Source organism: Anguilla anguilla, chromosome 19, assembly GCF_013347855.1.
Source record: "Anguilla anguilla isolate fAngAng1 chromosome 19, fAngAng1.pri, whole genome shotgun sequence".
NCBI classification, from domain to species: domain Eukaryota; kingdom Metazoa; phylum Chordata; class Actinopteri; order Anguilliformes; family Anguillidae; genus Anguilla; species Anguilla anguilla.
The window spans coordinates 8,354,634-8,367,859 of record NC_049219.1 but is presented as its reverse complement, the minus strand read 5'-3'; the positions used below and the strand labels follow the sequence as shown (position 1 = coordinate 8,367,859).

The 13,226-nt window shown below is 53.5% G+C and overlaps 1 protein-coding gene across 1 annotated transcript in view; it reads right to left on the bottom strand.

Annotated features, from left to right (window-relative positions):
- Positions 1-13,226, bottom strand: part of nrcama (neuronal cell adhesion molecule a) — a 62,511-nt gene that overhangs the window by 23,717 nt on the left and 25,568 nt on the right. Inside the window, 4 exon segments of the mRNA XM_035402273.1 lie at positions 528-721; positions 1,359-1,464; positions 2,091-2,108; positions 3,869-4,048. Coding sequence (XP_035258164.1) covers positions 528-721; positions 1,359-1,464; positions 2,091-2,108; positions 3,869-3,959 — 409 coding nt within the window. The 5' untranslated portion in view covers positions 3,960-4,048.

Sequence of the window (13,226 nt, the reverse complement as noted above, 5' to 3'; positions counted from 1 at the left end):
GGTCCCCTCTATTGTGGGCCAAATTTGGCCCCCAGGTTGCCAGTCAAACAGTCCTCCTTTACATGGGTTACATTGAGTAACACAAACCAATTCATTAATATACATTAATGAGTGCATTACTTAGAAAGCAATAATGATTGTATGATTTACCGATTGCAATGCGGGCAGGTTGTGGAAAGGAAGTGAGGCGTACAATAGAGGAAGGAGTCAGACCAGACTATAACCGAAGCTGATCTACAGCTACCTACCAGGGACAAACAGAGGTAAGCCGGCAAACGGGAGAAACGGCGGAACAATTTGGGGACGTGCGCGGGAAAACATTTTCCAAACATTTACCTTCCAGCAAAAGAGACTTGACGACAGATAAGTAATCTTATTTGAGAAGAAAGAGAGAGAGAGAGAGAAGACAGAGAAGAATGGTTAAAGCAGAGATGTATTAACAGACGAACCGGCCAGAGGAGGGTGGCGGCGGTTGACCCCGAAAGGTCAAAGGTGAGGCGGAGATGGCGGGCGGGCGGGGCTCTTACTGGACTGGCGGATGACGATGTTGTTGGAGATGGCGGTCCCGTGCTCGTTGCGGGCGGTGCACTGGTACACGCCCTCGTACGCCTCCGCCTCCTCCCTGCCGATGTCGATGACCAGGGTGCCCGAGCTGGGCTTCATGATCACCTTGGAGTCCTTCTCGATGTCGAAGTGCGTCCCGTTCCGCGTCCACGAGAAGCTGCGCGCACCACGGCGTTATTGACACCCATACTGACCAATAGGACCGCCGGACGCATCAAAAACTGACCAATAAGGTCGGTGGTACTTCGATCAACACCAATACGATCATTGCAAACCTCAAAATTGTCCAATGAGGTAATCACTAATATTAATACAGTCCAATAAGGTCACAACTAACATCAATACTGACCAATAATATCATTACACACACCCATTGAATGAATTGAAAAATGGTTGTGACATGCCAAGTGACACACACCACACGTATATTTGCAGTTGTTTACTTATGAATGTCTATGTACTGCTTATAAAGGCACTATGCAGTGCTAATGAAGGAGTTACAAAGCTCTTATGAACAACAACTCATAGAAAGTGCTACCCACTACTGTATACCCATCTGTTCTGGCCTTTTAAAAGCACTACGGTTACCTGGGATACAGTATATATAAAGTAGCAACAGGTAAAACTGTTACGCATGTGTAATACAGGCTGTATCAAAAACGTTATAAACACGTTATAAACACTGTTATAAACGCGTGATCCCAGCAGATCTGGCTGATCCCAGGTCAGTCTGGCGGGCGCCGCCGCGCGGACCGAGCGCGCTCAGACGGGGGGGTGGGGGGGGGGACTCGTACCTGGGATGGGGCTTCCCCTTGGCCTCGCAGTGGATGACGATGTTCTCCCGTGGGTCGAAGATGTAGTCCTTCGGGGACTGGTGGGTGATGGTGGGCGGCTGCGGCACTGCGGTTGTCAGAAGGAGGCAGTTCCCGGTGAACTCGCGGCCGAACTGTCGACGCGCTACCGTAAACGCCAGCGCCGTTTACTCCAACCAACCAACGACGAACAGCCAAAGCTCAATTAGCAAAACGTGCAAAAAGAATTACAAGCTCTGGTACACCGTCTTTCTTACCTCTTCATCAGTACTAGTACTTCATCACTTCGCACTAGTCCAGGGACACTCAAATCTAGCCCTTGAGGCTAGCAGTACTGCTGGTTTTCTTTTCTGCCTGACAGTTAAATGATCAATGGCGCTGATTGGCCAGAGATTTAACACACCCGGCGTCTGAAGCTTAATATCAGTCCTGATTGGAGGGGAGGAATGAAAACCAGCAGCACCGCTGGCTCTGAGGGCCAGTAGCACACACGAGCCCGGCATGACGAGGAAAGCTTCGAGGAAAGTCGTCAACAGAAGCATGCGGACATAACACCACTCCAATCCACGCTCAGAAACAAACAAAAAAAAGGGAGACCAAGCGCAGGCAACGATCAAAAGCACAGCAAAAATAAATTAATAAAAAAAATAAATAAAAATAAATAAATCACGCTAGCTTTTCGATGCGCGGCCGTCAGACGTGGCCGAAACTTACGTCCTTCCAGAACTTTGGCTTTTGGTTTCCAACCCCGAAGGTTCGGCGGGAGCAGAGGCCAGGCGAGGGCGGAGAAAGTCAGACGTTAGTGACCGGGGTCGAGAGGGCCCGAGCCGCGCGCTCCCCGACCGCGTTTCAAACCGCCGAGCGGCCCGCGCCCGGGCCCCACTAAAGCGCGCCCGGCGGAGTTTAAACCGCCCCCCCTCTCTCTCTCACCCGCAGACGGATGCACTGCCCAGGGGACCCGGGAGGCTCAGATTAAGAGAGGGCCAATACATCACCTTCATTCAGCCGATTCACTCACCCGGGGGGGGGGTATTTACAATGGAAGGGGGCTTAAGAGCACCCACCGCCGCTGAACAGCGTCAGACCTGACTAACTGCGTTCCCCCACCGCCGCCAAAGCACTCAGACGCAAGAGCCAAGGACTTAATGCGTCGAAAACAGTCCCCCTACAGTGTTTAACTGACATTAAGAACTGCTTTTTTTCCCCCCCTTGGCCTCAAGCTCCCATGATTCATTGCGCGGCCTTTGTCTGGGAAGTCTGTGCGATGTCAGCGAAACACCTGACGGAAGTTGTAGCGCAGCGCCAAAATCAGACAGCGGAAGGAATTTTTTTTAAACGTTATGAAAATGAAACTCAAGCTATATTTTGGTGCACATCACAACTGAACTAAACATCATCATTAACAATATGTTCGCTTAAAGAAGTGGGGTGAGCTTCTCCTTTATCACGCAGGCGAGGCGGTTAGAAAGGGGCGGGGCCGTGGGTGAAGAGCAGGGGTGCGGGGGGGGCGCTCGCGGTGACGAATGGCGGCCGGTTGGCCGAGCTGCCGGTTAACGCCCAGAGAGAGGCTCTCGCCAGACGAAACTCGGCGGCATCACGAGGGGTGATCAAAGCCAAAGAGTCAGTAAAGCGGACCGATCTACACTGTCTGGTTCTGGGACGGTGAGGGAGGTGGGGGGGGGGGGGGGGGAGTTCATCGCAGGACCTGACCCGGGGGCCGAGTTCGCTCCGAAACATCGCCGTCCGCTCCCAGTCAGTCCTGCTCTAGCTCCAACTCAAAGACGAGTGCCTTTCTGCATAGCAAACGGCGGACAAACCACCCAACCCTACGTTCACTGAGAAAGGGAGATGGGGCAACACTTTGGTCTAACCCAATAAAAAGGCTAATCGGGTTTTGCACCATCCCTGATAACAAAGCATTTTAGAAGGAAGCACTTGTTAAAGGTGTCGCTTGTTAGGCGTGTCATAGGGAAACCAGAGTAGTGTACAGGGATCAGCTGGGCAGTGCACTGGGGCAGACCAGCCTTCTGACTGTGTTTGGGACTGACCTACATTAGGGCCTTTTACACGGAGTCCCGTTGAATCGGTGAAATGCCAATACCCCCACGCTGTCACACCCAAGCCCTGCTGATGGATGTGTCCTGCCCGGCGCTGATCGACCAGTCGCTACGGAGGTGTCTGCCATTAGCTTCTAAATGTCAGCCGCAATGTCATTACGTGGAAAAAAAAATCCTTTCACAGGAGCGACCGTAAATTAAATGTGACGTTGCGTGTTGGACGGGTAAAGTAAAGCCGTGAGAGGTACTCAGCACACGACTTTCAGACCGGTGTGTGTGTGTGCGTGTGTGTGTGTGTGTGTGTGTGTCTGTGTGTCTGTGTGTGTGTGTGTGTGTGTCGGGTAACGGTCGTCAGGTAGGGAGGAGAAAGGGGTCGTCCTCGAAACGTCCAGGACGCTTCGGGTTTGCGAGCCGCTTTTTTTTTTCGGTACTTACGGTCAAGGGGCACTTCCAACGCGGCGGTCATGTGACCCAGGAGCAGCGCCAGCAGGGCCCCGCTCGCCGCGCTCCGTCGCTTGCTCGCCATGGTTCCGCGAGTCCCAGAGGAGGTTCCGTCTCGTCCTGGCGCGCCTCGAGTTCCACCCCCGCGCGCGTCCTCCGCGTCTGCCGGGCGGCCTGAGGAGGGGGGGGAGAGAGAGAGAGAGAGGCCGAACGCTGTTACCGCGGAAACGAGGGGGCCGGTTCTGACAGTGCTTATGCCCGCTGTGGGCTGCAGTGTGGCGGTACAGTAAGCCCTGCTCTGGATAAGAGGGGTCCGTGCGAGTGCATTTGGCCGTAGCAATTACAGCCCTGACGGGGACGCCATCAGGCCTCCAGGCCGACGTATTGATTTAGTGTCACGGGAGCGGCATTCCAAATGGCCGCACCGTCTGGTTCTCTGAAATTGGGCGACGCGGAATGGACTAGAATGCCCCGCGTTTTTAATCAATTACATCTGACGTTCTCAGAACAAGCTACTGCTGCAACAGACTACTGCAGTTATTTCCCTCCAAATGGGGGCAGCCATTTTATAAGGACAATAACATTTAAACTTTGTTGTGACAGAGAACTTTTTCAGAGCTGGTACTGTATACTCGCATTACCGCACCAGTAATAACATGGTGGCTCGTGTGTGGTATGAAGCGCTACTACCTCAAAGCTTCAAAATCCTTAAGACTGATAGTTTTAGACAGTTCCACATAGAGCTGGTGATGGATACTTTTTAACAGCAGTTTGTAGTCCTTATTGAACCCTCATGGGAATTGTAGTCTTTGCCACAGGAAGGGGCTCCGCATGCATTAGTCATTGCTGAGAGCTATCACAGAGACACATGCTGCTCCCAGGAGACCTCTAAAGTCAGTCTTTCAGAGGGTCAGTGCCAGGACAGGATTAAGGCTCCATTGTCTTATCAGGGTTACTGTAGCCTCCGCAGCACCTGCAGGAGAGGACCGGAAGAAGCCATCAGAACCGGAACTAGGGTTCTAGGGTTCTAAACCAGAATGTTTTTGTGCTCCCAAAGTGTTTATTCTTTCATGTGAAATGCTTTTACACTCAACGGCTGGTTTTCGTGAAGCTTTCATATGCAGATGAACTTCACGCACGAAGGGAAATGTTCCGCGGAATGCGTACCTAATTGAAAAGCAACCTCCCGATTCGAAAAAAAAGGCGTTCCCGTTGGCTCGAGCGCGTCTCCGTCCTCCTCCTCCTCCTCCTGCGAGGAGGAGGAACTCGGGGGCCCGAAAAAAAGAGGCGTGACCGAAGACGGGCGTAGAACAGAGCCGCCACTCAGGCGTGGGGAGATGGGAGGGCGCCTTTTGTGCGCGGTATCCGTCTCGGTATCCGCGGGGCAGGCGGGGCGGGCGGTGCGCTCCGACGCCGCAGGCTCACGGACGGATTCCGATTCGTCGAGCCGTCGGAAACGCGAGGGACGCGAGGACGAGCGGTCGGCAATGGGAAGACGGCCGCGCGTTCGCAGCGAACTGCCCTGACGAGGGCGGCTGATGTGCTTTTAGGGCCCCAGAGCAGCCGAGGGTTAGCTTAGCGAGCCCTTAGCCCTCATCCAGGGCCGTGGGTTCAGTGTGAGCAGCTAAGAATAGCCAGACTCAGATCCAGTACTAGGAGATCCAGCCAAGACGTCCCCCCCCCCCCCCCCCCCTCTATCCCCAGCCCCCTTGTGTAGCCTTGGGGCTATCGCTGGTTAAGCTCAGCAGCTTTGCTTATCTAAAAGACCCAGCGCTCCGAACGGGGCATGATTACCCAGCCCGGCCCTCCAGTGAGGCCGGCTCAGTGAGCCATCCCCGGGGCTGGGCAGCGCTCGTCCGCTTTAGCGCCGCTCCACTTTCTCCAGACGAGCACCGGGGTTCAGCCAATGAGGCTCAGGGGAGCCCCCGGGTTCAGCCAATGAGGCTCAGGGGAGCCCCCGGGTTCAGCCAATGAGGCTCAGGGGAGCCCCCGGGTTCAGCCAATGAGGCTCAGAGGAGCCCCCGGGTTCAGCCAATGAGGCTCAGAGGAGCCCCCGGGTTCAGCCAATGAGGCTCAGAGGAGCCCCCCGGGTTCAGCCAATGAGGCTCAGAGGAGCCCCCGGGGTTCAGCCAATGAGGCTCAGGGGAGCCCCCGGGGTTCAGCCAATGAGGCTCAGGGGAGCCCCCGGGGTTCAGCCAATGAGGCTCAGAGGAGCGCCCCGGGTTCAGCCAATTCAGCCAATGAGGCTCAGAGGAGCCCCCGGGTTCAGCCAATGAGGCTCAGAGTTTGTGTTCACCGAGAAGGGCCTCGACCGCAGCGGCGCACAAACGCGTTCCTCAGAGCGGTTCTGCGTGATCCCTCTCGTTAGATTTCATAAGAGCAAGGGGGTGTGTGTGTGAACGGCTGGGGATGTGAGGGAGAGGATCGTGGGAGTGCCTCGTGGGGTAGCCTGCAGAGCACTGTCCGCACGCGCCCATTACGAGCCGCGGCGTGAAGCCGAAGAGCTCGCGGCGCTAACAACCGCGATATCGCTCGGACCGCGAGCCGAAACGGCCCGTTTCCGGTTAGCGCGTATCGGGCGAGCTTTTTGTGGAGCCGGTGGTGGTGTTGTTGTTGTTTTCGCCTTACGAATGGGATCTGGGCCTAATTCCCCGCTTCCCACGTTGTGCAAAGCCGGCCCTCTCCGGGGGGAAACGGGGGTGCCAACGAGCTCCCATTCAGCCGCCCCCCCCAAACCCCCCCAACCCCCACCCGACCCCACATTCACACGCCAACAAAACCCCTTCCACCCCCGCCCACCCCCCAGCCTTTAAAATCTTTAAAGAGCTCCTTGTCATTCATGAGAATGGCGGCCGGAGCATTAAAGAGCGGAATCCACCCCGGATGGCTGGGGGAATTTAACCCCTGGGAGGCCGGCGATTGGATAATAGGGCTTTGTGACACAAAAAATGGGGCGGAGCTAACCTGCACTATCAGCGCCGGCGGTGTCATCTCCACAGTGGGAGGAGTGAAGGGGCCCCCGGCCTGGCGCGGAGACCAGGCAGGTTAGCGCTGGTAGCGCAGCTCTGTGTGTGGAGCAGGGCGCTGCATTAGCATACACACACAAAGGGCCTCCACCGGCCTGCCAGCACCACTACAGCGCTCGCTACTCACAGACCGTACACGCGCGCAGAATACACAAGCACCGGAGTGCAGGAATACACACACACACACACACACACACACACACACACACACACACACACACACACACACACACTCACTCACACGCTTTCACTCACACACGCACGCACGCGCGCGCGCGCTCAGAATACACAAGCACCGGAGTGCAGGAATACACACACACACACACACGCACACACTCACTCACACGCTTTCACTCACACACACACACACACACACACACACGCACTCACGCACTCACGCACTCTCTCACACTCACACGCTTTCACACACACACACACACACACACACACACACACACGCTCAGAATACACAAGCACCGGAGTGCAGTAATACACACTCACTCACACACGCTTTCACACACACACAGGCAGTGAGATTAGCTGAATCACAGGCAGTAGATCACAGCCACTCCAGGGCTGGTGAGAGAAGGTCAAGTGCTGGGGGAAAAGGCTTCCAGAACCTTCCCGTAACCACGGCAACACACCGGCCCAAAATAACGCCGCCCCGTTCAGTCAAACGTAGCAGGAGTCCTGAGCGCACACACGCACGTGCACACGCACCCCTCCTTTCACACACCAATTATGAGAAATCTAAAACTAAGAGAGGTACAATGCATAACACCTTTTTTTTGGGAATGAATACCCAGGAACTGGTGTGGTTTAGGTTTCTGTTACATAGGCCGCTGTTCATACTGAAAAACTAATAGTTTCGGAATGAGATTGTGCTGGAAAGAACTATGCGACTTCCATCTCTGTAGTCTTTAAAATGTCACATAAATACACTACAGACACTTAATCAACTAAACAAAGACTTTTCACCACCCACGAAAAAACATGAAAACATATTACAAACTGAGAAAGAATGTGCATTATTACAGCTAATATGCAATTTTACAATGTTTGCAATTCACAATGACCGTGTTGTTATATTACCAGTATACTGTTAGTTATACATCACAGAAATAGCCACGATCAATGTAATGATGGCAGGATATCTCCCTAGCACCCCTGACAGTGTCCAGCTAGGCCCAGGATGGCACACATCACACTGCCCCTCAGTAGGCTGATTTCTACTATTGAGTTGGGCTGACAGTGCAGTTTCTTCACAAACTCACCGAAAGCTATTTGTCCAACAGTCAGCGCGTATTCGCATTGTCCGTCAGGCAAAGCCGCTACGTCCAAAACACCGCAGGCCGGCACAGCCCCTTATCGAAGCTGTTCTCGTCAGCAGTTGCTGGCTTTGCGGCGCTAATTTTTGCAGCCCTATTGTGTACCCAGAGTCCACGGGGGGGGGGGGGTTGTCGTTTGTGTTAAAAAAAAAAAAATGACATCAGCGCTTTTAATCACAGTGTTTTCAGGGCTCTGGCCTTCCAGCGCAGTCCCCCGCTCGATGACCATTCTTCCCCCGGCTTTGGGAAGTGCTGACGGTCAGCGGCGCTCTGCTCAGACCCTCTCCCCCCCGCCCCACACACCTCCCCCACACACCCCCCCACCGCACTGTCTCCCCTTCCTCATCGTTTCTGGCTCAGCGGAAAGTTCCGGAGCGGCCCGCCGACAGGCCGCCTGTTGAACCGACAGAGTCCAGCGTTTAACCTGTGAGCCGCTGGGAGAGCAGCGAGCAGCAGCGAGCGTCACCACGGTTACGCAGGTCGCGGTAAACTGGAGGCGTCAGACTCCGGTCCTACAGGGCCACACCGCGTTTCCCCACAAGCCATCAATTTCAGTCACTGATTGGCTAAGGAGCCCACACACCTTAGCCTTAATTGGCTGCTGATCGAAAGGAAACCACAAAGGCACCTGCAGGCACCGCGGCCCTCCAGGACCGGAGTCTGACCACCTTGCGTTATATAAATTACATATGATGATGATGAAGACTTCAGGGGCTCCAAAAATTACCTCACAACTGCTAGTCGCAGTTGCGAACCGGCATAATTTATTCAGCGTGACAAATTGATTGTAAGAGAGAGCTTTGCTCTCAATTGGCCTCTCTCTGGTTAAATAAAGGTCTCTATCTAAATGCATATTTAACATCGGACACTGCTGTTGTTAAAAATGGCACCTTTAGATACTCTTTCTCCGTGCAAGAGAATGACTGATGGGTGGGAAGCCTCACGTGGTGTCTGTATCATCAGCGGAGGTTGCAGCTGTGTGCACGCTGGGACTCCTTAATCGTTACCCAAACCCCAGCACCTTCGGGGGGGGAGTCATTAGGAGGCGACACGGAGGCAATTATCAGAGGCGGAACCAAAAGTCGGTGAGAGCAATTATCGCTTAATGTAATCCCCGCGACGCGAAATGAGTCCTTTCACCCCCCAGCGCAGCTGTCGGTGTAGCCGCGGTTACGTTTGATGTCGCCGTGGTTACGTTTGATGTCGCCTCTCGCTTAAACTGCCGGTTTAAAAATGTGAAATTGGTGAAATTAGTTACCGTTTCCCAAACGTGGAGAGCTGGGTTAGGGATCAGGGGCGTTGGGTAGAGGGTCACGCTCAAATTTCTCGCGTGACAAACCCCCCCCATCTCCGTATGGCTTCAACAGTTCCCCTGGCCCTAACCATCCATCCATTATCAAACCTGCTTATTCTTGGTCAGGGTTGCGAGGGGGGGGGGAGGGGTGCTGGAGCCTATCCCAGCATGCACTGGGCGAGAAAGCTGGAATACGTACTGGGCAGGTCGGCAGTCCACTGCAGGGCGCACACACCAGTCACTCACACACTCATTCCGACGGGCAATTTGGACTCTCATATTAACCTACTCTGCATGTCTTGGGACTGGAGGAAACCCACGCGGACACATGATGAACATGTTAACTCCACACAGAATGGCCAGGATTCGAACCAACAACCTTCAGCACCTAACCTATTGCACGGGCTAGTGCAGGAACTCCTTTTCCATAGCGCACGTACACTTCCTGCGTTGCTCTTGTTATCCTAAAATGCACCTCTGGCTTATTTCATTACTTCATGTAGTTGTGCTTTTAAGAGTACAAACGATTCAGCAATTAAAGCGCTGTCTTTGACTTTCTGGATCAGGAGTGATCTAATAAAAATGGCACTTGAGTTAATGTGTCAGAAATGAGCAAGGCGCAGCCGTAAAACTAGCCGAAACCTGTTAAGCGCTGAAGACACACGCCGACAGTAAGCACATTGTAGTGGGGGAGAAAAATGAGCCTGTAGACCTGCATTGTTCAGAAATACAGGAGGCGGAACAGAAATAAAGATTTTTAAAAAAGGCCTACTGAAGATCTGTACAATAACTGCAAAGGAAGAACAGTAAGCGAGTGTATTCATTGTAGCCCGAGTGCACATCTTAGCTGGATTATATTTTTATATTTTTTTAATGCTTCACAAATGACAGTCAACACTGTGCCTCATAAACTCAACCGACTTTAACTGGCAATCCTAGTGGAACGCGTAAATGTTCAGGTGTCCTGGCACATACAACGCTGGCACTTTTTTGCTGTGATAGATGCAGACAGCGTAAAGTAAAGAGGAAATAACACAACCCAGGTAATCCAGGCCGTCGGAGCCGGACGGCACCGGCTGCGGACCGGCCTGACCACGCGCGAACGAAACGGAGCGGACGAAAACAACAAGCCGAGCTAAGCTTTTTTTTTTTTTTTTGCGGAGCGGTTATGAAAGCGCTCCTGAAATACGGAGGTGGGGGGCGCCCTGCCTGATCCCGCCGAGCCCCACCCCCCCCTTTCCCGTTTCGCGCCCCCGCTCCTTGCCACCTGCGGCTCGAGAAGGTCGCGTCGAAGGAAGAGCCCCCGCACCGGAATCAAACGAACAGTGTGCACGACCGCCAGGAAGACCGTTCAAAGGGCGGCCCGGAGGACCGGAGGGATCCTCAAAAAAACCCCCATTGTCCCGCAGCCTCCAACCCCCCCCCCCCCCCGTTACGCCGCCAGAGGAATTCCTCAGACTCCTCTTCGCGTTGGCGGTGAGCTTCCTGGGCGGAGACGAAAACGGTAAAACAGAATCGAGGAGAGCGCAGTCTGGCGCCCGGCCTACGGCGGCGTCTCTGGTAAAAAAAAGCTTGACTCCGAACGAGACTCCACACACACTCACACACTCACACACTCACACACTCACACACTCACACACTCACACACTCTCTCACACACACTCCGCCCAGGTTCTCATACGCGAAGCGCAAGAAGGGAGCGGCTATTCAAAGGCGGCGCGGGAGCAAACGGCTATTTTTTGAGTTTAAAAGGCGAGTACGGCGTGTTCCGCAAAGTTCCCTTTCTGTCCCGTTTCTAAGGTTTCGCGCGCAACACTTTACGGACAACAGGAAATGAACACTTGCTCTGACCATCGACGATCTCCTTTTCGGATGTTACACGGGGAAAGGAACAACGGTTTTTGCTCAAAGCTAAACTGGGTATAATACCTTAAATGGCAATTAATGTGTCCCTTGAATATATAAACAATTAAATGAATAAGTGTGCGCAAATGCAATTATTAATCTTCACTAAAAGATTAATGCCGCATCTTGTGACTCGGTCTTCAAGCGAATCAGGTGTACAATTAGGAGTTAGGTATGAAATTGGGAGGGGAGTATATAAATGACAGAAGAATTCCCCTAGCCTCCTTCCATGCGGTTACCATAGCGACCATGTCAAACATAATCATTAGAGACACAACTTCATAAAAAGCAGTGGTTACTGAGGTCAGGCAAAATGCCACGATGCAAGAAACACACTCAACATTTCCCTAAATTCATTATTCACCTGAGGACAAAATGCGCTGAGATATATTAAGATAAATTAAAGGCCTTTTGTGATGAAACACTTTGCAGACAATACTCATGTATATTAATGAGGAGAGTGTATTAAAGCGCAATATATTTTAAGGCACGTTGAGCTGCTGATATAATTCAAAAGTTGCACAAATTGTGCGCGGTGACACCAACCCCAGCCAGTTCTGCTGACGTCCCGGCTTTCTACCTCTGCTTCCTTTCTTTTAACCCTTTGAAGAGTCTGTCATTTTGGAATGTTTTTGCCCCCAAAATAAAAGACAAAAGGGTAGTCCTTCTTGCCTTAAAATGGGATGATGGGACGATGGGAGCCACAGTAAATTCACGAGCGCGCATTCGTGCATCCCCCGCAATCTGGCCGACCGCATACAGGAAGCAATCAGGCCGCGGCGCAGCCGGTGAGAGACCCGCATCTATTCCAGTATGAGGTCAAATGCATCAAACCGCCAAAGCGCTCTGACGTTTCTGCAGAGGCTGGCTGCGCTCGCTGGAACGCAGGCGGCAGGGTTCCGGAATCCTCTCGCGGCCAATCAGGGCCGGGGGAAACGCCAGGGGAGCGTTAGCCTTCCTCACGGTTCCGATTGGACCGTCTTTTTAACAGTCGGCCATTTCTTTAACACGGAGCCCGGGGGGGCGTGAGGCAGAGAGCTAGTAAAAACCACTGAGGATTACATCTCGCTCTTCCCAAATTCCCTCTCTCTCTGGTCTCCCGTGGCAACGGGTCCGTTCCGAGACCCATGCATCACAGACGGGGGTGGGGTGGGGTGGGGGGGGGGGTTAAACCTGCGAGCTGGTCATTGATATTCCGTGCGAACGGCGAGAGGACCTGTGTGGGTATAAACGAACGAGCTCTGCCTTGAACAGAGGCGTGGGCTTAATGATCCGACATCGCCTCAGCTCCGCACAGAGATGTGGGGGGGGGGGGGCAGATCGATGGGATTGGTGGGCTCCCGTCTTTCGGAATGCCCCGGGCCACGGGCGGGGAGTGTGTGGGGGTCGTGTTAAGGCTCTAAGGACTGTCTGAGTCTCTGCCAGACGCTCAACGTGCTGCCTGGCTGCCAGGCTGCGGAAAGCAGGCACCGGGACCCATCGCTCCTGTCAGCTGCAAACGTAGCGCTCCGGTCATCAAATAAAGCTGCTACTGGAATTCACAAATGTGTGTGCGTGTGTTTGCGTGCCAGCGAGCGAGTGAATGCGTGACTGTGTGCGTGTGTGTGTGTGTGTGAGAGAGAGAGTGAATGAGTGACTGTGTGCGTGTGTGTTTGCGTGCCAGCGAGCGAGTGAATGCGTGACTGTGTGCGTGTGTGTGTGTGTGTGAGAGAGAGAGTGAATGAGTGACTGTGTGCGTGTGTGTGTGTGTGTGTGAGAGAGAGAGAGTGAATGAGTGACTGTGTGTGCGTGTGTGTGTG